Source organism: Sinohyriopsis cumingii, chromosome 12 (genome assembly GCF_028554795.1).
Source record: "Sinohyriopsis cumingii isolate HCF-2022 chromosome 12, ASM2855479v2, whole genome shotgun sequence".
In the NCBI taxonomy this organism is placed as follows: Eukaryota; Metazoa; Mollusca; class Bivalvia; order Unionida; family Unionidae; genus Sinohyriopsis; species Sinohyriopsis cumingii.
In genome coordinates this window covers 66,481,387-66,508,143 of record NC_142972.1, presented here as the reverse complement: position 1 = coordinate 66,508,143, position 26,757 = coordinate 66,481,387, and the positions used below count along the sequence as shown (strand labels likewise).

The following is a 26,757-nucleotide window of genomic DNA, read 5'->3' as shown; positions in this document are numbered from 1 at the left end:
TCTGGTCAGCGGAGAAAGCCTATTTATCAGTGTTTTCTGACTAGAAGGGTTATTTTGTGAAGACAATACCTTCTGTCAATAGTATTTTCGATAGAAGGTTCTGTTTGACGAAATAGTTGGTGGGCTCAGTCTCTCTGCTGCTACGTTAAACAGCAGTACGCTTAAATCGCCAAAGTGATTAGAGATAACTGAAATTTTTGGGGCTGTTTTTAACGACGTTGATACACATACACTGTGAAATATTCATCAGACTTGGTGTCCTGGTATATAAACATAATTAAGTTCAAAACCTTCTTCGCAATGCTCAGAAAACCCCACATGGATTCATTACAATTTAAAAACACGATCCAAGAGCACCATATCGCATTGATTTCGTTATCGTTAAATCTTGGGTTGAGCAACCTGTCAGCTCATCAATGATAAGTCAGTTATTTTATAACACACCCAGCTACCCCAGTGGATATGACCCCGATGCGTCTTCGGTGGATACTAGGCTTGGATCATCGTTTATAAGACAAGATCTGAACATATTTTTAGGGCCTCGATTTCAGAAACGGACCCTTAAAAACGCAAAAAGGTCGGTTCACTCCCCTCCCACCCCCTGCGGTGGATACAAGGCTTGGATTGGCTTTTTACGAGGTCATTCACCCCCCACCCTAAACCCCACCCCTGTGATACGCGTTAACGTTAATATTCTGTATCGGTACCAAAATCTTGTACTAATATTAATAGCTATATTTATAATAAAGTTAATGGTATTTCCTTGTTGTAGCTTTTTTGCTTTTTTCTTTCGTTATTTTGAAAACTGCTTTGCCAAATTTGTAGAAAAATCGTAAAAATCATGTGGAAGCATGTTGAATAAATGTGGTACTTTTGGACAGATTTTTTTTCTTCTTCAAAATACAGATGAGGCAAAATCAGTATTTTTATGTATTGTAATAAAGCAGGCCTACTTTTTGTTATCTTTTGTAATCAACGGAGCAACGCATGTATTACTTTATCACTTGTATATATATATATATATATATATATATATATATATATATATATATATATATATATATATATATATGTGTGTGTGTGTGTGTGTATGCACTGTATTGTTGTTGTTGTTATTGATGATGATGATTATACTTGCTCAAATAAATATTTATTTATTTATTTATATATTTTTGGGAGGGGGCAACGGAATCTCAAGTTAATGCCCTTGTGTCACTGTTATCAACGCGATGCAAGTCCTGCAGATTTATAAGTCGGATATCTTAACACATAACATAGGCTATATGTATATTTATTGTAAAGAAACTTATACATCGGTTTGTATTAATTTGTTGTCGTTTGTTATGGACAAACGTCAAACTCGTTCATAATTGATACAAAACAATAAATATTCCAAAACATACTTTCTTAACAAGTCATTCGACATTCTGTCTATAACGTTTTACACCTGGTCATGTGTTTTTATAACTCAGATCAAGCCGTTTGATGACACCTAGCAAATATGGCGACGTCCTGCCTTTAGCGTCCAACACATTTCATTGCATTCTGTTTTCGATCAATCGGTTTTTCGTGGTCTTTGAAACAGACTTATCCTTTGTAAGTCATCCGAAACAAAGTAACGAATTAATTTCATGAGCACATTGTTGAAATAGCCATATGACAATTATACTTACTGTTATGGCGTGAATAGGTCATGCCAAAACCAGTCTTGAAAGGAGTGTTCACGGTGGCTTGTATCGTTGCTTAGTTTAATTGTAAATCATACATAGTAATGTATTATTTATAGGTAATTTGTAAGCAACGATACGAGCCTTAGTGGTAGTCAGTAGTAAATTTAATCTGTACAAAGTATGAATACTGGTGCGTTTTCTCCATGTTTTGTTTTTTTTAACATTTTATAAAAGCTTTACTGAGAAATACAGACATGTCGTTGTTGTTGAGCTTAATGTTTATAAGTATATTAAAGAAAATCAGCATATAAGACTGATTCATCGTTCTTTATACAAAATACTTGAATGCATTGAAAGAAAAAAAAAACTTTAATGTATCAACAGTTAATGGAATGATAACTAAGCTGTTATAATATTTTCAAGATATTTTATAACAGATTCACAAAAATAAACCCAAATAAAAGTATGTACATAGTAACAAACCAAATAATCACATTGTTATGAATGTCACTATTATTGCAAAAGTTCATTAATGATTTTATGTTTGTTTTAGAATTTTCCTGTAGAAAAGAAAAGCCTTAACCCTTTACCTCATAGAGCATAGTTACAAAGTGCAGCACGCTATAAATAGAACACCTGTTACCTAGTCGACTCCATACACATACGGTTGCCAGTGAACTGTTAAGCAATGTAGTGTATGTTACGTTTAACAGCAATTTTAACCATTTTATATTTTTGGTACACATCTATTATATGTGGACAAATTTAAGAGTAAAGTCCGATTGTTATAGCTTTGTAATTATTTATCATGGAAGAATTTTTTTATATGCTTTAAAATCTTGAGAGATCTCATTCACCGTCATGTCAGTGAGGCCAGGCCGCATGACCAGCCGTAGCTGCCATTTCGCATACTCGAAATTTACAAGTTTTTCATCAGCGTCTACAACACTAAGTCATCTGAACTTGATAATTTATAAAAACTAATTGCTGCCTACATCAATATCAGAGCCTTTACCTAGGTTATTGAATCTTTCATAGTTGTGATTCTAATCGTTAAAATTTTGTAAGTACTGACTGAAATCGGCGACCGCCATTTTGGAGAGTGGAGTTTACGACCCAGTTACTTTAAATAGCAGATATCGACCAGTACATAAACAGTGACCACATGATCTGACGTAATTGTCATTCACAGAAATGAATGTAGTATCTAATAGGGGTTTTTCCCTGAAGGTGGCGCTATGAAAACTGGCTTAAAATGGCTGATGTTTACAGCCGACGTCAAAAGGTGTTTCCATGCGACTTGAGTAGAGGCGTCAAAAGGCGCTTCCATGCGAATGGTTTAGCTGCATGCAAAGACATTTGCATGAGGTAAAGGGTTAAATAAACTTAAGTGATCTCTGTGTTAGATGTTTGGTTTACAATTTATCCTCAAGACTTCAGTTGCAACACATTTTCCTCTTTCCTCTGAAGTCATAAATATATTGTAATCAGTACAAAATAATAGTTGCAGAATGTGACTTTATCAAAAGTGACTTTTTGTCTAATGTGTATTTGTGACTTTTTGTCCTGTAACTTTCTGTATGTTTTCCACAACACAGAGTTATGGTTTGTACACATCATGAAGACAATAATTTAGTGGCAACATTGCTGTACAGCATAATATATTTAGATAATGCTCTAAAACTGTTCTACCTGTATTGCAGAATTTAAATAAGCCATATCTGGATTTGTGAAATTCAATGATTTGCTCCTTTTATTTGAAAATTTTGTTGAACACTCAAGACCATTTGGAGACTTTGCCTCATCAAGTCCCATTGAAAACAAAGGATTCTTGTGCATCAAAGTATTCCATTTGGATAGCTTTGCCTGTGTATATGTGTCCTGCACAGAGACCGGCTGTCATATCCTGCCCCTGGCAATAATATTGCCCGACTCAAATGACTTTTCATGTACAAAATTATTATCCTGCCCCTGGCAATATTGTTGCCTGACTCAAATGAATTTTCTTAACCAAAATTATTATCATGCTAGATATAGTTACTGGACAGGTGTACCTAGATTGCAAATGATTAATATTTTCTACTTATTGATTGATATTACTAATATGTATGTAGAGATGATCATCCTCATGAATCCTGTGAAGTTTAAGTCCTGTTTTATGATAGCTCCAGCTTTGTATTGTTTGAATGAAAGACCTTTTCTTCAAGGAGTACATTACCAGTTTCATTGTTGACCCCAGTAATTATACAAATTCTGTCAGTTATTTGAGCCAGATATGTAATGATTCTGTCAAAATTGATGGTTACGTTTTTAAACAGTTATATTCTGGCCACATTTTTGAGGGTATAAAAGCCTCAGATGGAGGAATAAAACAGTTATAACTGTTACTGAAGTAAAGAAAATGTGTTTTATATGATAACATGTATTGGTGTCATAGTTGTATGAAAAAGTCTTTATGTCCCGACATTTCTATCCTTGGAACACAAATTGAAATGACAGACTTCTGGTTATGTCATTAATTTCTTTGAAATACTTTGATTTGTCTGAGTTTTCTTTTTCAGTGAACTAGTGGTAAGAAAAGGTTATAAACTCTTTATAATAACTGCCACACGAATCAGGGGATTTGCTGTTTAGTTTTTGATACTTTAAATCTTGAATATTGTATAAATATACTTTGGCAAATAAATGCCTTATCTGGATACTTTTTGTGTACATATAATTTCTTAGGTATTGAGGTATCCAGAGGAACATTATTGTCTTGTTATGAACATTCAGTCAGACAGAATGCCTGTCATATAGTATTGCCTGTTAAAACAGGTTGGTGGCAGGAAAGCACAAGTGCCAAAAATAGTGGGTGGTTACTCACCACCTCCCAGCCTCTAAAGGGTTGGACACCATGCTATAGGATACCTTATCAGTAAGGAGTGAACTGAGCTGACCAGAACACCTAGGAATGTAAAAGTCTTACAGAGTAGTTAACATTGCACAATAAGTGTTATCTTCTTTTATCTTACCTTTTTGATTTATATTCTTTGATCTTTTTGGGATTGAAGAACTTAACTCTTAGTATCAGAAATGTTTATCCTTCTTTAATTTCCCCTGTATCCTAACCATTTATAAGTTAACAGTTTGCTGCATGCATAACTTTATGCTGACAATTTCTTTTCTTTTGCAGACAGATTCTCATCAGAATGTCTGGAGAAACAAATGATGGTAGATTTACACTGTATTCCATTATACTGTGTGTTACTGTTGCTCTCTGCTACCTCAATTCCTTGGAATGTGGATTTGTGTTTGATGACATGTCAGCAGTAGTGGCGAATAATGACCTCAGACCGCATGTACCCCTTAAGAACCTCTTCTGGGATGATTTCTGGGGAACCCCAATGCATATGGTAAATAGTAGAAGATCTTACATGATTGCTTTATTCAACAAAAATGAAATAATGATTGAGGAATTTTTGTATTTCACTAATGTATCCAGGAAAAGTAACCTGGAAAGTTTCACCTGTCCTGCAGACTCGGGCACAGGTTGCAGAATTCAAATGACTTCTTATTTAATGAATCACTCCATGAATTACCTGTGCATGAAAATTATCCAGATATATAAGGGATCACATTACTAAGTGAAGTAGGTGCCTAAACTGCTGAAAAAGAGTAAGCATACAAAACTGCTTTATGCATGCCTTCTTTCCTGAAAGCGAGGAATTTCATGGATGTCCTGTGTAATCTTGATTAAGATGGTAGCTATTGAAATTCATAACGGTAAGTTGATTCAGATGGCTGTTGCAACAGATGTCATGGAACAGTACTGAGCAGCTCTAGCAGATGACAAGATTATTGCTTTGTCAAAATGAAATTCATTTCAACAGAAGGCAAGGAAGACAACATACTGGAGAGCAATGCTGTTGATGAGTCTGAACCAATGTGTTTCATGCAGAGAGGCATTTTCAACGTGCAATGGTTTTATCAGATTTTTTTTCAAGATCATGCTCATTTGCAATATAGGAAGAAACACATGGACATTTGGAAAAGTTATACCATCTCACACAGAGAAAACAACTTCCAAGGCTAAAACAGAAGAAGCTTGCATAAATTCAGAACTATCATTATCCCCCATCTTTGCCTGTTATGTTAAAAGGATCTAATTTTAATTACCTTAATATTTAATTAAATTCCATTTTAATTTAATCTACTGAATATGCTGTAGGTAATCTTAATTGCATGCATTACTCTATTCCAGAACTGTTGAGTGTTTTACAAAAGTACAAGTTTTATGCTTAATTAATTCAAAACTTAGTGACATTTTTTTCTCCATTTCCCTTTGAGTAACCTCTTCTCTTGGCAGCCTCATTAAGTTTACCTTTGTTGTCTCTGGCAGTCCAAAATCTGGGCCAATTATGTACATGCAGCCACATGCTGCTGGCATGTTGGTTGACAGTGGATAGTGCAGTATAGCACAAAGGTAACACAAATGTAAGTTGTCAATATACAAATGTCTTTCACTGGTTTTGTCTTTTGACTTTATTTAATTAAATTTTCAATTGTTTATTTTCACAAAGTGTAGATCTTAAACACTGATGAAAAGTTTTCCCTTACCAACTAATTTCATGTATCTACATAGGCTAAATTTATTCTTTTTCGTTCCCCAACCCCATAGCACTTATGACAACCGCCTATGTCGACAGTTATAACCCAGACCCAAGGATGTTGAGATAAATGTGTAGTACTGTATAAATAAAAAGTACAAATTTGCTTTTGTTCTATAATCAGAACCTTGTGAGGTTTGTCATCTATCTTTCACATTATTTTCTGAAAATATTGAATAAAATTTTGTACTCAGTTTGATTAATAGGGCATAAAATATAGTTCAGTTTTATGAGTGTGAAATCACACAGTTGACTTTTTATTTCCATTTTCTTTGTTTATGGATTAACATATTTGTAAAATATAAATTTGGTCAATTTTGATTACATTACTGGCTGAGAAATTCGATGATGTCTTCAAAGTGCAGAAAAAAGAAATCAATCAACTTTTTGTTTACTTTGTTCATTAAGGAAACCAGATGATATGTCAGTGCACCAGAAACAGTGCTCTGGTATTTGCAAGGAGGCCTTACTTATATTTGTGATTTACACTTTTCAAAGAAGAATAATGATGAATGTAAGGGCAACAAAAATGCAAAATGAATTTATTATGTGTTATAATTACAAGAGATAGCTGGAGAGACCATCTTGTTTTGATGTAAATTTCACAGGATGTCCATTGTAGGTAATTCTAATGTTTTGCTTATCTCTAACAAGAAGAGCAATATATATATATATATATATATATATATATATGTACATACATTTGTGTATGTGTGCAGTTTATGCTAAATATCGTGTTTATTTTTCTAATCTAAAATGCTATGGTATGATGATATTCCAATACTGTTATATTCTCTATTACTTTGCAGGAAAAGAGTCACAAGTCTTATCGGCCCCTGTGTGTTCTGACATTCCGTATGAACTACCTGTTTTCTGAACTGGAGCCCATGTCATACCACCTTGTGAATATCATTCTTCATGCTGTTGTGTGTGTGCTCTTCATGAGGTACCTGTAGAAAACTATTAATATGATAGCTCTGTAAAAAGGAAAATAATTTACATTTCACAAGGGCTATACTAAAAGTCTAAATTAGCTGTACTTAAAATATGTAAACCTAGTTAAAAGTATGTGATTTTGGATTTTTAATACAGCTTTAAAAATGTTTCAGTCATATCACTACGACGTCTGCAGTGTGGCAGTTAATAGCGATTTATAGCAGTGGGGCATGATGTTACAGACATGTAGTTTAAGTCCATGGAATGACTCAGCCTGGTTTAAAACCTGTGATCTCTGACATATGAGGTGGATGCTCTAGCTTCTTAAGCCAATGGAGTGTCACCTAGTTTACAATGAGTTACAACTCGTATCTGTACGTTTGATATATTAATATTGCATTGGAGTTCCTCGGCATGACAACCAGTTCAGCATACACTTTAAAATAATCAGATTGTAAATTGTGTCAGAAATGCCACTTTATGTGTTGTTCATCACAAGTAGAGATGTAAAATAAAAAGATATGAAATCCCACTGTGGTCATACAGTGAGTGCTATTCCAGTAAAACATACTTGGGACCCAGGGAAGGGTCTTTCATCTCAGAGTAGTCACCCATAGATGCTGTTTAGAATTTTCTATCCCTGGACAAGGACCCTGGCATATATTTTTTTAAAACTACCTTCCATGGGTAACATATATGTTTAAATGAAACATCCCTAAAATATGTCCCATGAAAAAAATGCCTTTAAAAAAATGTTTGCAGCACTCGCAACTAACATGTAAATTGTAAGCATAACTACATTTGAATCATCACAGTGACATTCATTACAACCAAATATTCAGGTTCTCACAGAAAATGAATGAGAACAAATATTTTCATTCTGATTTGCAGCATTTTCCCAGTGATAGACGTGCATATTTTCTTTACATATCGTTCTTTCAACAACACTGGCTTATTGTGGAATTTTAATTTTAATAAAAATATGATAGTGGATGGTATGTAAATTTTTTATTCCTCAAAAAATTAGTTTTACCAGTAGAATCCTTGGCTTGAGATTTGAAATATATTATTAAATGACATGAAGATTTCTGACTTTGTCAAATCTGCATGTATAAATAAGAAGACAGTGATAAGAGAAGGAAGACTTTTTTTTTAAATGGAGGCATGAACTTTACAGTCACATATTTGTTTATTTAGACAATAGGTGGAAAAAGATTTGGCCATTGTATTGAGAGTTGGCTGCTTATCTCATTGTGTAACGGAGCCCAGAGTGCCCGAGTGGTCTAAAGCATTCTCCATTACGGATCACTGTCATTTCACCTCTGTCTGCGTGGGTTCGAGTCTAGGATTTGGCCAATGTGGGTATGTGAGAAAGCTTACCAGTGGCTTCTCGTGGGTCGGTGGTTCTTTCTGGGTTTTTTCCAGGTTCTTCCTCCACCATTAATACTGGCCACCATGCATAGCCTATCGTGTGCTGAAAAATGGCGTTAAACCCCACAACAACAACATTCATTGTGTAACAATGTTTTCATATCAGAAGAAAATGCTAATGAAAAATGTTTTGAATTACTTCAAAATCTGTAGACTAAATACATATAGCTCTGTTTCCATCCTAGTTGCTATGTTTGGGATTTTTTTGTTGACCCTGGTTTGGTTGAAGTTTGGCATCATGGCTACTTTGGTGTTCATGTATGTCTGCATATTATAGGGATTAATAATAAATTTTATAAAAGAGAGCTTGCCCAGGGCAAGATTACTTGAAAATTGAACTTGCCCTTGGGGAAATATAAGCTTGCCCCAAAGATAATAGCCCAGTGTGAGTATAAAAACTAAGATAAAATAAAAATATGTGATATTTTAAGGAAATCACATTGTATTTATTTAAACTTTTGCTTTTTTATGGCATCTTGAAACTGTATACTGATAATTACAAAATTATAAAATGTTATTTATGTAAATAATACATGCATATAAATATGTAGAATAGAAAGAATTTTAATACAGATAAGTGGATGCATAGAAATGGTTTGGAAGTATCTACAGTTCTGAGAGAAAGAGAAATATTTAGGTTAAAGACCTTGAACTGAAAAATTAAATAATCAATAGCAGAGCTGCTTTAATTTAATTTTGAGAATGTTTTAGTGTATAACATTTTTAAAATCTTCTTTTCTACTTAAATTCGTATGATTGTCATGCTGATTTATGTATCTATACAGTAAACAAATCCAGGTAAAAATGAGTCCATCACTAAAGTATTCCATAAATATTGAAGAGTTTTTGTGGAGAGAGTTGTTTCTAGTCATCTTGTAATTGGCAACAGGCATGAAAGTGTTTAACAAATGTACTTTTGAGAATGATTTGAGAATACTCACTTTTATCTATTTAATTGTTTGGCAAGCTGTCTGTGTGTATTGACCTCTTGTAATTATCAAATTAACAACATGTCATAAACACTGCCTGTGGGTGCTATATTTTCATAACCCAAGTCAGGCTTTGAACGAAATCCTCCTGGTGTTAATTGCTGGAGAAGATTGCCTTTTATGAACAAGACATATTTCATTGAATTATAACAATTAACACCTCATCACATTAACATCAGCTACATGCATCAAAAAAATATTTGACAAGCCAATCGTTTAGAATTGGTAAGCTGATAAACTGCAGATAGCTAAATATCTAAGAACATGAAAGTTAGCAAATCCCAAATACATACAAATATTATGATTAAAATGTAACTGATAACTAAAATATAAATATTTATTCCTTATTTGTAAAGACTTTGCTTTAAATAGTAAGTATTCACATTATAATGTCTGACTGCATGACATTGACTACAAGGTTCTATAGATCATAAATGAAAGAAACTGGCCAGTTTTTGTAGAAGAAGAATGCATTATATATAAACGCTAATTAAATGTGCTGATATATGTACTTTGGCCAGATTGCAGGGTATAAAACTAGCTGAACATAATCAATTGTGAACTGAACATGACTCCTTGTAGATAAAATAGGTGTTTCATGTATTTTACCCAGACCACTGATGTTAAATACATTTTCTTAAATCTCACTCTCTCAAGTATTTTACATGCCTTTGGGCAAGTGTCTTGCAAACTTGAGCTTGCCAAAGTCAAATTTGAGCTTGTTCCGAATGTCAGGCAAGTGGACTTGTAAACCCTGATTCATATGTCAATCCTCATCCTAATTTTAAGTCACTGTTAAAGCATCTTGGATTAATCTCACTGTTTAATTAAAAAAGATATGTTCTGCGGGTTTTAATGGCACTTTTAATACATTATTATCTATACATCATGCTTAGGAAATGGGAGCTAAGTGATTTTTCTAAGGAATCAGTAAGGCAACCAACTTTTGCTGGCCTGGGTGGGTACTGAATCATGGATCCTTGGATTGCGAATCAGATGCTCTACCAAATGCATTACTTGGGATCGGCACTGCTAAAGCCTTGCTTTCTAAGAAATAAAAGGAAGAGCTGAACAAAAAAGGAATCTCTTTTTTATATGTTATAGACCTGCAGAGCTTTCAGAAATGCTTTAAAGCGTATTTTTGAACTTTTTTTCAGGTTCTGTTGTATGTTTTTACAAGAGTCTGTGAGTTTCCTTGCTGCATTATTGTTTGCTGTTCATCCAATACATACAGAGGCAGTAAGTGAAATACTATACAATTTCTAACAAAAGCTGCTGAGTACTGCAAGAAAATTAATTTGTAATTTTGTGATTCAGTGCAAGAATGTTAACATTGACAGGTTGAAAATGAATTTTTGTGCCTTATATTTAACTTAGTGGTGTAATACTTTTATCTATTCATATCTCAGTTTATTTATTGTTTCCATAAATTTTTCTTCAGAATTACATATAGAGCAAGTTTTACAATACAGAAATCGCTAATGCTTTCCTAGATATCAATACTCTTGATTGATTTTCATACATGCCTATAGTTGATAGTAATTTTAAGATGGAATTTAAATTTGAAACTTAACTAAATTTCTAAACTAAGGACTATGACATATTTATGCATGGCAGTGGTATTAAATATTCCACATCCTTGAGATTGGCACCTTCCTCAGTTCATAAGTGGTATTAATCCTATTGCACAAAGACAGATAGCCAGACATAGAGACAAAATTCAGACACCTTTCATAGACATCTCATACACAGGACTGTTGTAAGGGGTGGGTGATATGGGCGATTGCCCGGCATACCATTTTGTGGAGCTTGCTGTCTTTTCTCTTTCAAGTGGGGAATGCCAGAGGTGATGCTCAGCCTGGGTGTAATTTCATCAAGTGCAAACTTGCAGTGGCGCTGCTCACACATTTCACAAATGTCATTCTTAAACATCTAGTTGGTCCAGTATATGTGTCATAATTTCTGCCATTATTTTTTTATTTGCAGTATAAGATAGAGTCATTTGTTATCCTTGCAGCGGTTTTGGATTATGTTGGAATGTAGGGCACAGTTCTCAGGAAATGAGTTTAATTCATTGTCCAAGCTTCCAAGAACATTTCATTCCACTGATACACATTTTTCAGGAATCTTTATCATTAGCATTAATGAAAATTTTGTTGAACATTGCAGAAAATAATGTTTTGATATCTTGCCATGGAAATTATTTCTGTAGACGTATTTGCAAGTGTTGAAGCAGACTTTATTAGAAATCTGAACTGTGCATGATGATAACACCTATTAAGAATGTGTACAAAGTGATTCCTGTACCTAGTGTTATTTTGGGTTTGAAACTAATTGGTTGAGATTGAAATATACATCATATTAATTCCTTGCAAAGGAAATTACAAATTGTGTCAATTTCAGACTGTGCTGTAGTTAAAGGAAGATAATTCTTTAAAATATTCAAATGCAGTTGAATTAAATATGAGTTTTATACTTAACATTAAAGAATTTGTCATTTGTCTAAAATGGGTCAAAAGGTAAGAATGTGTCATACAGTATTTTCTGTCAGAAAACAAGGAAGCTATTCTATCAATTCATATTGGTGACCATAGTAACTAGATATCTTAAGATTTAATTACTGTCTGTGAATTTTAGCACATAAAATAAACTTGTAATACATGTCTCTTCAGATGTTGACTGGCTAGATCATAACAATTGTAACATTTTATTTTTGTTCAAGTTTCACCTTTCATCTGTCCTTGATATTCCATTCCTGAACATAATAGACTACTACAATAGGTGTTGATTCAGATAGCTTAGTTTGTAAGGCACTCAGCTAGCACTCCGAACATCTGGTTTTTTGCCCCATTTCAGCAATGTGACATTTGGTGGCATGGGATTAGTCATGTCAAGACTTCTCAGGCAATCATCTATGTTTTAGTTGAAAATGGTTTATTGTGGCTGATGGCAAATCATGTGTCTTCCAAAAGCAAGGGAGTGTGCCACAGCTATCTACCAGATCTGCAATCTGATGCCACAGCTATCTACCAGATCTGCAATCTGATGTAGCTTTGTCTCCCAAAAGCAAGGAAGGGTGCCACAGTTATCTACCTGATATGTGATCTGATATAGCTTAGTCTCCCCAAAACAAGGGAGTGTGCCACAGTTATCTACCTGATCTGTGATCTGATATAGCTTTGTCTCCCAAAAACAAGGGAGTGTGCCACAGTTATCTACCTGATCTGTGATCTGATATAGCTTTGTCTCCCAAGAGCAAGGGAGTGTGCCACAGTTATCTACCAGATATGTGATTCATATAGCTTAGTCTCCCAAATGCAAGTGAATTCACCAGTTTGCCACAGTTATCTATAATTATATGTGATCTGATATAGTTTAGACTCCCAAAACCAAGGGAATGAGCCACAGTTATCTACCAGATATATGATTTGATATATCTTAGTCTCCCAAAAGCATATGAATGTGCCACAGTTATCCATCTGATATGTTCTCTGGTATAGTTTAGTCTCCCAAAAGAATGGGAATATTCCACGCTTACCTACCAGAAATGTGATTCGTATAGTTTAGGTCATAGAGCACCAAACTGGCACTCATCATGACATTGGCTGCAAAACCAATGGAATCAGAAAGATAATAAGCATAATATTATGTGTGTTATAAATTGGAAAAAACATACATCAGGATTGGGGGTGGGGAATGGGGAGACTCACAAGAAAATGATGTTGGAATGGGTGCATTATAAATTGCAAAGGTAGCATTAAGTATAAAATCTCTGGTTCATAAACAGACCTCATATCTATTTTTTTAGCCAAGGTTTTTCTTCTTAGAGCTTCAGTCTCAATGTAATGTAGAATTTACTCATTCGAACATCATGTTTTACATCATCTTCTTGTCATTGTCTTTCCACCCTCCAGTCACAACCTCAGTCTCCAACCCCATCGTAATGCTGATTTACTGATGTATAATATTTTGTTCAATTTATGACATCCATAACATTATGCTCATTGAGTTTGGCAGCCAAACCTAGAGCCTCATTTTAATCTATTAATGTATATAAATTCATTGTGATGTAATTTGATATTCCTTTACTTCCAGGTCACTGGTATAGTTGGAAGAGCGGAAAGTCTTTCATCAGTATTTTTCCTTGCTGCTCTTTTTACATATTCCAAGTGTACAGGATATCACAAACAGACAGGTTGTCTTTTACCTGCCAAATCATCATAACCTCTACTAATAGAGTAATGCGTTCACTAACACAATTTTTAAACTATTAGTCAAACAGTGTGCATCCTAATTATAGTAGCATTTGTAAAGGCTGTTGGAGTACTGATACGTAACATGTTCGACTGAATTATAATGGACACTAGACAAACTGTTTCAAGTTACACAGCTTATGTCTTTGATGCAGCCAGACATTCAACAGTGGCAGACTATCTGTTTTATTAAACACGTTAATATTATTAATCCTTTATGGTTTCTGCATGGATTAAATATAGACCATACTATATAATTTGGGGGGGGTGCATCAAGCATATATACACAGATGGTGTTTGTGTAAATAAGTATGCAAGTGTACAGGGGGGAAGGGTCAAGCTTTGCCAGATTTTTGCATACATACTAAATGGATGGCTCCTTCTGAACCAAAATAATAAAAGCACTGCCATAAAAATTTCTTTTCATTGTTCAGTGGTAATCAGAGAAAATGTTTATTCTAACAACTCTTATTTACTTCCCAGATATTTGAAGCTCTTTAACTTTTTTTTTTTGTTTATATTCAGGCTTCTGCATAGCTAAATGAAATTATAAAAAATCCTGGGGAAAAAGTCACTGCCTTGCAGTTCTTGTCAAATGCACTTTTGTTTCTGTCATATAGCTAGTTTAATCACATTACTTGTAAAATGAGTTAAATAACTCCTTGATTATTATTTCAAAACAAATATTAAATTAAACTTAAACATTTTAAATGTAGAGCTATAATTTAGGGTGGTTGTATTGAAGTTATTAATTAAGTTCATAGTTTTTTTTTTTTTGACATGAAGTTGTGATGTGATGTGATTTTGATTTTTAACGTAGCTTTAACAATTTTTCAGTCATATCACTATGATGTCTGCAATGTGGCAGTTTATAGTGATGTCTAGCACTGGGGCATCATGCCACAGACATGTAGCATGATGTCCCACCCAGTCACATTATCCTGACACCAGGCCGACCAGTCCTAACACTAACCTCTTAATGCTGAACGCCAAGTGAGGCAGCTGTTAGTACCATTTTTTAAGTCTCTGGTATGACTCGGCCGGGGATCGAACCCATGACCTCCTGCATCCGAGGCGGACGCTTTAACCACTAGGCTACCGGAGCGGTGACATGAAGTTAAATGGCTGTCAGTAAAATTCATCTTTGCAACAACAAAAAATTTGTTAGTGTGAACCTGTTGAATTCATATAGAAATGTTATACAATTTCAACAAACATTTTGCATGAACTACTTCCCCAGAACAATATTGGACAGCATTAGCAATTATCTGGTACCTGTCATTCCTTTCTATGAGAAACATTGTAATACTGTAAAGCACATCCATGTACTTAAAAATTATGGATTCTATTTTTAAAAGTTAGTTGTGGAAACTATTGTTTAAATTATTTTTTAATCTTCCATATTTGTTCTTATCACATACTTGTATGAATATATTTTTTGTGTGGATGCATATATATATATATATATATATATATATATATATATATATATATATATATAAAAAGAATAGATTGTATAATACCATTTCAAAAACCTTTTTTCCCCTTTGAATACATTCCTCAATCACATTAATTTAGGAATATTAGCCTGCTACCTCACGAATCCACCCTACTAAAAGAATAAAATCCTCTTTGTCTATTTCAAATGGACAGAGGGTAATAACTCTTGCCCATTACCTCCCCTTGGCACCACACCAGGTGTTTTTAGCTTTCTTGCTGTACTGAGCACGTTGTACAATTCATCCTCCAACAGTCCAAGTCATTTTTGTGTTCCTATTGGCTCATCCAATGTTTCTTTTGGATCTGTTGTAAGGATTTATTAATGTGCTGCCAGTTGTATGCATTACTTTACATTTTCTGCCAAATTTGACTGATTTTGTCAATTTTATTGTATTTGTCTATATGACCCCTTGTCCCACCATGCTGTTGTTGACCTTCTACAAGGTCATTTTGCGTTAACATGACTTTGACTATTTTCCATTTTTCCATCTGTTATGGAGTTCTTATTAGCAAATTCTAAAGTTCAGCTTGACAATTTATTCTTGGTTTTTTTTTGTATTTCATGCTGTTTTGATGGAATTTGTTTAAAACTACTAAGCATTGTGCATAAGTTCATAACAGGGCCATTGGTTTCTGATACAACACTTTCACTTTTCTGTTAGTTCTGTTAGGGTACTGCCGTCGTTAGAACAAATGCGCTGTCTGGTAAAGGAGACAGTGATGCAACTACTTACATCAGGGTACATTTTGCCCCTTTTTCTATCAGTAGCTCCTGCACCTTTTTCAGATTCATGAGGGAGTATTCCCCAAATTTAGACAACCCAGTGGGTGTAAGTCCCCCTGCATGTCCAAGCATGGCCTTTGGGTCTGTAAGTCAGGATACATGAGGTTCATGCTGGATCCATTGGATCCAATTCGTAAGACTGCTGCATCATTACTGGCCATCCACCCATTCCAGGCTGTCCCAATTTTGCCAGCTGTCCAGCCCAGCTGACACCATCACTCCAGCCATCAGAGCATGGTGACCTTTTTGTTGAAATGGTCCAGCCAAATACGGGGATCTTAATGATAGATCCGTCTGTCTAGCTGTGCTGTCAGCATCTTACCACTACTAAACTGAAGATTTCACTGAGAAATCTGTCCATTCATATGGACCTTTGGAACAGCCAGTACCAGTGATAGACAGACTGTCTTATATACTGCAAACGTCTGGGCCAACTCTGTTCCATTCACACAAGCAGTCACTACTGGCAGTGTTTTGACTTTCGATTGCTCATGCCCACACTTGAGGGAGAGATAGTAACATTTCCAAATACGACTGGCCAGAGTCGTCATTGCCACTGGGCATGACGTATACAGAGTTACAAGCTGACCAGGAAGAGGACCTGACTTACAGTGAGTGAAATGAGATGCATGCAAATTAGTCATCCTACTATGGAGCGGACTGAATTCAGCTTTCAAGCCACCATCTATGAAATCTATCTGGTGTTGGCCCTCCACCACTACACTGCCCAGGATTACAAATTCAAGGCATCTGTTGACTTGATCTTGCAATAGATCTGACCAGGAAGATGCTGGCCAGCCCAAATCTTCTCAAGCCACTATGGGCACAGATGTTCCATCCTTGCCGGGACTGTCTTCTTCTGCACTCCTATCTCTTACCAAGACAGTCTTGTGAGACTTAAACCTTCGATTGTGGAGAGAATCTCGAGAGCAAAAAGGTCCTCCAGAAGGCTTAGGAAGGAAAGTGGCATGTTTTCAAGAACTGGTGCCAGACCAATAATATCGTCCCTCTGAGTGCCTCAATACTGAACTGGCCGACTTTTTTTCTCTGGCTCTTTGAGGAGAAACAGTTGGCCCCCATCACTATCAATGGTTACCATTCTTTGATATTGGACACATTCCTGCATCATGGTGGACAAGACATTGGGAACGATAAAGACCTTTCAGAGTTTATAGCCAATTTTGATCAGTCAACCAAAATCACTCACTCTGATTCCAAAAACCTGCCCTGGGTTTTAACATGGCTCAATTCAAGCAAATTTGAGCATCTAGCCCACACTTTGCTAAAGTTCCTCTCATACAAGACATTTTTCCTGATATCTTTAGCTTCCACATGCAGGGTAAGTGAGCTCTACATGCCCATTCTGTCAACTCGAACGGTCTTCAATTTAGATTGGATGGTTCAATGGTCCTCTTGATACAACCAGGTTTTGTAGCCAAACACAGGTTACCATCCATTGGTAACCAAGGAGTCATCATTCATTCCCTCTCTTCCATGGACAAGAGTAGCTGCCATGCAAGATCCTGTTTGCATTCTCAAATGCTTCTTGAAATGCAAAGAGACAAGTCATGGCACATGCAACTGCCTCTTCCTTCCAGTCAAAGCTGGGAAACAGGATTTCACCCCTCAGGCCCTTGCTACATGCCCATTCAGTTGACCCCAACTATTTTCAGCTCAGATCGGATGATACGGTGGTCCTCTTGACACAACCTGGCTTTGTAGCCAAAAACAGGTTACTGTCCATCAGTAATGAAAGAGTAATCATTCGCTTCCTGTCTTTCATAGACAGGTTGAGAGCAGCAGCCATGCAAGATCCTGCTCATGCTCTCAAGCACAACTTGATATGTACAGACACAAGTCATGGCACGTCAAACACCTCTTCCTTCCAATGAAAGCCGGGAAACAAAATACCTCTCCTCAAGCCCTTGTTTTATGGCTGAACTAGGTTTTACACTTAACATACTCTCAGGTCTCACAACATCAGAGTCAAGTCATGAAGATTACAGCTTATGGGATTAGAGCCATCTCACTAAGCCACGTGTTTGAAGATAACATTTCGATCCAAGATAGAATATGTTGGCTGGCATGCAGAGTCAACCTTTTCTCTCATCTCAAAGATTAGCATCACAAAGACAAACCTTGATTATGGTATGGCTGGAGGCAGCAGCACAGATGGCCACAAGACCCTACTTAATCAGTCAAAACAGCCTGTTAGCTTTGTGGATTCGCCAGTGAAATTTTGTAGGTGAGAAGGTTTTAATTGTATCTTCTTAACCATCGATAAGAGTTGTTGGTCAAGTGATCTCAGGCTCTGTTGCTTAAGTAATTAGGAGAATGGGTTATTATTTACTTGGGGAATCCAGCTATTCTTCCCTTGAAGGATACCTAAGGTAGAGGTCAGATGCTCAGCATCCCCTCCTGCTGATACTTAGTCTCCTAACATAATGTGATTGGGGAACATATTCTAAGGAGAAAGCAAATTTTTAAGTAAAATGTTTCTCTGAGAATACTTACCCAATCACATTACTTAAAAGCCCTCCCAACCACCCTGCCAAGTGAGCATCCTTGTTAGTATCTTGCTCAGCTAAAATTAGTGACACTTGGCAGTGCCATGGGGAGGTAATGGGCAAGAGTTATTGCCCATTGTCTATTTGACATAGATGGGTAAAGATGATTTTCATTATTTAGTAGGGCTGGATTTGCGAGGCGGCAGGCTAATGTTCCTATCATAATGTGATTGGGTAAATATTCTCTGAGAAACATAATTTACTTTAAAATTTGCTTCCTTTTTCCCCAAAATATTACTTGTTGATTTCAACAGACTTATCATGTGGCTGTATCTTGATGTTTTCTTTAGTTCATAATATCATTTACAATGATAGAGAATTTTGCACTGTACTAATCTTATGAACATGTTGCTTGAAACAAACATAGCTTTGTTACCAAATTTGATACGCTGAATTTCTCAAGAATATTAGAGATGGTTTCAGTTAAAAAGAAAGATGTGGTCTTATCCTGTTTTTTAAAAAACTTCTTTTCTTTCTTATAGTGCAAGTCTCTTCAAGGGACTCATGTTAAGAAGATTCTGAGGCATAGTTTTATACATTAAAGGTCATATTTATACTGATTTTTTGTACTTCTGTTTGCTTTTTCATGTCAGCCTGTCGACACATATTTGTAAAAGAAAATGTTTTGATAATCCATAATTAGACCAATATACAGAGAAGGTAATAATACAAGTATATTTCTTGTTATTTTCCAGCATGGAGACCATTAATTGTGACAGTTGTGTTTGTGACCATTGCCATGCTTTGCAAAGAACAAGGGATTACAGTTATAGGGGTGTGTTGTGTTTATGAAGTTTTTGTTGCACAAAAGGTAAGTAGATCCTATTTTCAGTGCACAAATTATCATTGATAAAAAGTATTCTGTATGCCAAACATAGGGAAATATATTGGTCGCTTATTGCTCTAAAAATACAAATAAATATAATAAGTTTGTGCCTTCTTACTTCGTGTAAAACTCTTATTGCACTTTTCGATACTAAAGAGATTAATCATTAATATATTTACTTATAATTATTTTTTCACAAGAAGAAAAATAAAGTGCATGAAAAACTGCAGACATGACAGTTTCTTCTTTAAATACATTACCTGTTTATAATACCATAGAACACATGTGTCAAACTCAAGGCCCACGGGCCACATCAGGCCCGGCGTACAATTGTATCCGGCCTGAGAGAGAATTTTAGGCAAAAATATTTTTTGATGGCCCTGCGATATAAAGTGCAAATCAAATTCCCTAATTAGCAGCCTTGCCAAACATCCAGGTCTGACAAATTTGCATAAGAGCGAAAATGGGTATGCCAATGATTTTTTATTATTAAAACCTTTTTCTGTTTTAATTTATATTAATGTTTAAAAAAGGTTTAATTTTCCGCTTATTGAATGTTTATCCTGTTCGGCCCGCAACCTTACATGTGATTTGAGTTTTGGCCCGCTGAGCGATTGAGTTTGACACCCCTGCCATAGAAGAACTATTGCTGTCTCATAAATCCAGCCCTTCCAGATAATACCTTTAGCTAAATGGAACTAAAAGTTGTCTAATGGCCTATTTAGCAGTTCAGCAGAGTGATTTCCACTTAGGAATAATAATTTGTGGCTAAGTCTTCTCATGCCAAGAAGCATGGTCTCATCAAGAAAGACCTCACAAAAGCCAGAATCTGCTTGGAAGGTATACTATTACAAGTTGGAGGAGCTTTTACCTTTAATTTAATGCAGCATTATATAGAAATTATAACCAGCAAGTATATTTATTAAAATGAGGTGTTCACATCATTGCTTTCATGTTATTCTTGATCTGATTCATGACAGTATGGGTTGAAATATAACAACCTGAAGCTTGGTATTATATTTTTTTACTTACTTTTTAAGATATTCTTATTGGACAAAATTAAATGTATAATGCCATGCAGTGAAAATAAAAATCATTTTCATAACATTTTACTGGCATATTTGACTGCCATTTTATGTCCTGCACCCCCCCCCCCCAATATACACAGATCACATAAGATGGTTGGCAGTTATGGACACTAACAACTTCGTTGTAATGGGGAAGAACTGTTATGGACCTAGAGCAAGCTATAACCATGACTGGCATGCATATATATATATATATATATATATTATGGATCCCAGCAGGATTGATACCTTCTGGATCAATTTCAATCCAGTGCTTTTGCTGACCAGTGTCAATTGTCTATAGGACATTCCATCACAATTTATTTCCAGATGCAAGCTAAGGTGACATTTCATTCCCACATGAACAACACAGTCTCTGATAAGTAGTATTGAAACTCCAAAAGAAGGAAATGATTGTTCTGTTTCATTAAGACTTAACTTTGCCATCTAATGAGAATCACTTATGCCATCACAGAATCTGATCTGATACTGCTATTTTATATGCATATTGGGATGGGTGGTGGGTATCCAGTGTCACTTGTCCCTCTCTGGCACCATAATGGGCTTCCACATTGCAGTCACATGGTCTTTATCTAGTCTGGACCATGTCAGTCTATATTCAATACAGTGCCACAGTATCTAAGTGCCAGTCATTTCAACGATGGCTTCCATTATTACAGATCACATTTCAGCCCAAGAATTCTGGTGAGCAGAGTATGTCTCCCGCAGGAACATACATTGAAATTATTTCAGTTGGAGCTTCAGTTCATACAAAGAACCATCTCTCAGCCCAAGAATTCCTTTGTCTACTGGATCTACTCAAGGTGGCAGCAGACTTCATTGTGCTAGATTGTCCCTTATGACTCCATTGCAGGTGATACTATTGTTCCAATGGAGGCTGCCAATTGGAACAAACATTACTTGTCTCCATTCTAATGAAATACCATCTTGAGAAATATGAAAATCTCACTTGGTTTATATCAGGTATTTCCGTGTTGGTACAACGTCTGAAGATAAAGAGTTTGTATGGATGCAAGCACATCTGGCTTGTGTGCACATCTGTTTCAATCTGTCCAGGAGGCCAGTGCAGAGTGGTCCACTACGGATCTTGTATTGTGTATCAATGTCATAGAGCTTTGTCGGAGTACCCAGGCTACTTACATTTCCAACAGAAAGAGTCAGTGCCACTCATGATGGGCCCTGCTTTCATTGCTAAGAAACAGGATACCACTAATGGGCAGTCAGGCTTTTGTAGTGAAATCTTTTTCTAGCATGCTACTCAGGGTTGTCTGCATGACCTGGTGAGCCAGTGCAAAGAGGGAGATCTCATATGTTTTTATCTCAAAAATAAATAAAGGATGATATCTGAGTGCAAACTCTGTCACCCTGAATAAGACAGGTTATCTATTCTACCTACAGATTATTAAAATCATTGGTGCTAATCTGGCTGAATAAGGCACTGTTTGAACTTGAGGGATTCATTGGTTCACCTCTCATAGAATACCTGCTTCCTAACTGTATTTGCGGCAAATGGCAGAATCAGCTTAATACATGTTTTATCGGATTACCCAATCTACTTATATTTCCAACAGAATGGGTCAGTGCCACTCAAGATGGGCCCTGCTTTCATTGCCAAGAAACAGGATGCCACTCATGGGCAAATCTTTTTCTAGCCTGAATCTTTCAGCTCATGGTTGTATGCATGACCTGGTGAGAGCATTTTAAGTGGTATCTGATAAGAACCAAGCCAGTGCAAAGAGAGAGATCCCATCTATTCTTACCTCAGAAATAAGTAAAGAATGATATCTTAGTGCAAACACTATCTTGCTGAATAAGATGGGTTATCTATTCTACCCACAGAATATTAACCCAAAATCAAATGAACTTGTTATGCATTTAAGTTTTTGAAGTAAGTATTGCAATTGAGTGAAACTGATCCAAAGCTGACATACAAGTCATGGGATGAAGGTTAGAAACAACTTTCTCTAGCTTCTATCTCAGGGGTATTTCATCCCATAAGGCTCAGTTAGGCCTTGTGGAACATATTGCCACAGTGCAACAGGTTACCTTCCCAGGTCATTCAGCAGTTTCCTAAGTATGTAGCAGGATGACTTCACTGGATTTGTGGAAGGGAAAATTTTCCATTATGCATCTTGGCATACAGACCCAATGCACCCGTCAGGTTATCAGTTCAGAAGCTGCTTCATATGTGACCTAGAGAGCTGGTAAAATGGTCTCTCTGGGGCAAAAGGATGTAACTCTCTCAACTTCTTACTTTTCTCCTAAGTTATTTTCATCGGGTAACTTATTTGAAGAAGAAACCAATTTTTCTAGTAAATATGTTTTTTTGATAATACTTACCTGACTGTAATACAGATACACCCTCCAGCCGCCCTGCAGTTACATCTTACAAGGAGAGCAAGAATTCTGCTCCTGGCCAGTAGTAACTGGATTTGTCACTAGGCCCTATATCTGCCTGCCACATATGAAGTCAGGCAGCATTGCTCGAATTACTAAATAATTTAGCTGGGAGGGCTGGATTTGCATAGTACATGGAAGGTATTATTGAAGAAACATTTACTTGTGTTATGTATATTTAATTTGTATTATGTGTTTGCTTTTCTAATTATATGTTCTATACATCTATATTTTGTACTTGACCTTGTCCAAAATCAAGTTTACTGTGTACCTGACCAGGCATATTTATTTTGTAAACAACATAATACTTAGATATTTCTCTATGATTGTGGATTAGATAGATATTTAGATCATTATTAAAGTAAACATGTTTATAGTCTTGACCTTAGACACTTCTACAATGGAAGTTTCTATTAAATAACAGCATTTTCAGAAAATGGTTATTATAACTTAGGTCAAGTGAGGGGTTTATAAATTAGTTTATCTAAACATTATGCTTTCTTGCCTTAACATATTGAAGTATAATCAGTCTTAATGTTATCTTCAGATTTTCATTTGGGTGGAATTATTTATTCAAATTACTGTTCTCTGGAAATACAAGGTGCTCATCAGTAATATTCTGGGACAGAAACCTTCGAATTATAGTGAATTCAGACAAGGACATTTATGGACCATATTATTGTGATAGATTGGAAGACTGTTAGCACATCGACACATTCAGTATTGGAACTTATTTGGAATACCACTGGAATTCAGTTGGAACTATATATATTTGGACCATAAGTTCTTATTAAAGTTTCACTTTATATTCTAGGGAAATAAATTATTTATTGAAATTTGCAAAACATGGTTTTTGCTCTTTTCAGTTTAGATTAAGATCATAGAGTCGTAACACTAAAAAAATCTGGTTTCCAAGAAGATATGATTTCCAGTATATAACTGTTGCATGTCCATATTCAGTGTTATATTTAACTATGGGACCATCTATTTCATCATTACAGAGTGAGGGAGGGAGCTTGTATAGTTTTGCTCTTATCAACTACCCTATTTTACAAATATAGTCCACATTAACTGGTAAAACAAATAGTGTAGCTCCAAAGAAAATCTCAATCCCTTCCTCCCACTTCGGAAAGTAAATGTTGGTGCTTTTTTTTAATATTCAAGGTAGTTTTCCTGGTATAACTTTACTCATTTTCATTTTGTTTTGGGACCCTTGATTGTTCACATTTACTATTTGATCTTAAAATGTACTTTATTCATATGCTTAAATTTTCGAGGAGAAGAAATTCCTATCAGAGTGATAATTTCCAAGGGTAACTAATACAATTTTCTAACACCTGTGAATTCAGCACGCTTTACTGTTATGGATCATTACAATTTTCAGTAGTGAAGTCCGCTATCTGCTGTCAGAATCATTAATATGATATGTTAATCCACAGAAAATTACATTACAATATTTAAATTTGTGTTTGGATAAGTTAACAATTTTGTATTTTGAGATTTTTTAAACATTAATGTTGATTTTACAGTTTTAAATTATTTATAGCCTTCTTAATATGTAACAATGCAAACAATTTTAATCTGCTTTACACTGTTTTCAAATAATTTTGCATCTTTGGTTAGATGATAATACACTTTTATTTAAGAAGACTTTTCTATGTTCATCAAATTTTAAATTTTTTTAACCATCATCAGTTTTTAATTTAAATGGATTTTGAATAATGACACTCTTTAGTATCTCTTTCTCTTTAGTTTTTGTGTGCAGTCCATTTGTTGTTAATACTTATTCCAAGAATATGAAATTGCTGATTCTTTTGAATGGATATCCAATATGTATTTGCACCACCTTCAAATTCTTCTTTACTGTCATTAATCCATGATTAATTAGAAGCATTTGAGGTATATTTAAAGAAGTATAATATTTTATGTAAAGAACTGTATGTAAAACAAATATATTACAGATATGGTACTTTGAAATAATCAAGCATCTAATACAACGCAAATATACAGTTCTATACATGCAAAATGACAAGTTAATTTGAAGGTATATATATTCATCTGTAGTGAAAATCTATTGTTCAGCACTTTTGTGATATTTTGATAACTTCAAAAAGGTCCATAAGAAACACAAATAGCACACTTCGTCTGCTTGCACCTAACACAGGGTTAGGACATTAGCTCTGAAAGTTATGCTCTGGTCTAACCCATTTGGCAATACCATTAGTAATTTTAAGATAATACTTTATGATCACATGACTATGCTTTTATGAGTTCATTCATCATAATTATATTTCTATTTTTCTGCTCTAGGCAACATTTTCAGAGCTCTTGCAGATTCTACAGAGCATATTCCAAGGGAAACCCAAGATCCCTACCTGGCTGAAAGGGTCAGTTACCCGCTCCGTGTTCCTTGTAGGGAGCACTCTGTTCCTCCTCATTGCCAGAATAAAAATCATGGGGGTTCAACTGCCTGTATTTACTAAGTGAGTTTCTCTTAATTACACATTTGGACTCATTTTTCGGAGCTGGAGTCATATGATTGTTATGTCAACAATTTATGGAAGATAATTTAAATTCTTATCAAGATTGCTCGTGCAGTTGACACCACAAGCCAGCAAGGCACCTAGAGATATTATCATTAACAGCATGTTTTTCTGATGATACATGCCAGATGCACACCTGATACAAGGATTGCATGAAAACAAGGTTGGCAGTATCAGAGGTTATCAATAATGGGTATATAAAAAATACATTGATATAAAGCCTTATTGAATCCAGTAATTTATGAGAATATTTGGTAAATTTTTATGAGTCATGTATGTGTTTATGTTCGTTGCCTTTATTATATTAAATTGTGATTTCATAATTTATCTTTAACATGCACGTTTAAGTGATATGAGCTGATCATTAATTGAACGGTCCTAATGTGTGCAGTATAATGGGAAACAAGGTTTATTAGTGTGATATTGTTAAATGTGTCAGTTGTGCTTGCTTTTGACAAACTGTTGTTAAATTTAGTGAGGTTCCTCCTTTTGTGTCTCACCTTCATAATCATATATATATAATCACTTTTCCACTTTTCAGTGATTGTGGTGTTAATGATGGCATCGTTAGGAATGTCAATCTTTTGTGTTAGAAATTTTGAAAGATATAGAGGTCTTCTTCATCAGTATACATTATGTTGAAACTGTTTATATTATCACTACAGGTCTAAAGTTTATCCCATGATATGCTTAGAGCTATTGTCTTTCTTATGTTACCTTCTTAAGTTATTGTTGTAGGGTTTAACGCCATTTTTTCAGCACACAATAGGCTATACATGGCAGCCAGTATTAATGGTGGAGGAAGAACCTGGGCAATCCCCAGAAAGAACCACCGACCCTCGAGAAGCTACTGGCAAGCTTTCTCACATACCCACATTGGCTGAATCCGAGACTCGAACCCACGCAGACAGAGGTGAGATGGCAGTGATCCGTAATGATGAGCGCTTTAGACCACCCGGCCACTCCGGGCCCCCACCTTCTTAGGTAGAAAGCTGGTTGTATTATGGTTAATCCAATAAATCAGCCACCAAACATATATTTCTTTGTTGGTGTTTCGGGATATCATCTCACATATTCATACAACATTGCAATTATTGCAGATAGATATGTCAACAAGAGATGAG

General features: G+C 35.4%; 1 protein-coding gene across 1 annotated transcript in view; it reads left to right on the top strand.

The window, feature by feature from the left end:
- Positions 1-1,480: 1,480 nt before the first annotated feature.
- Positions 1,481-26,757, top strand: part of LOC149786620 (protein O-mannosyl-transferase TMTC3-like) — an 81,198-nt gene continuing 55,921 nt past the window's right edge. Inside the window, exons 1-7 of the mRNA XM_089977133.1 lie at positions 1,481-1,596; positions 4,846-5,065; positions 7,129-7,265; positions 10,833-10,914; positions 13,771-13,870; positions 19,475-19,590; positions 25,401-25,573. Coding sequence (XP_089833259.1) covers positions 4,862-5,065; positions 7,129-7,265; positions 10,833-10,914; positions 13,771-13,870; positions 19,475-19,590; positions 25,401-25,573 — 812 coding nt within the window. The 5' untranslated portion in view covers positions 1,481-1,596; positions 4,846-4,861. The remainder of the gene's footprint in view (positions 1,597-4,845; positions 5,066-7,128; positions 7,266-10,832; positions 10,915-13,770; positions 13,871-19,474; positions 19,591-25,400; positions 25,574-26,757) is intronic.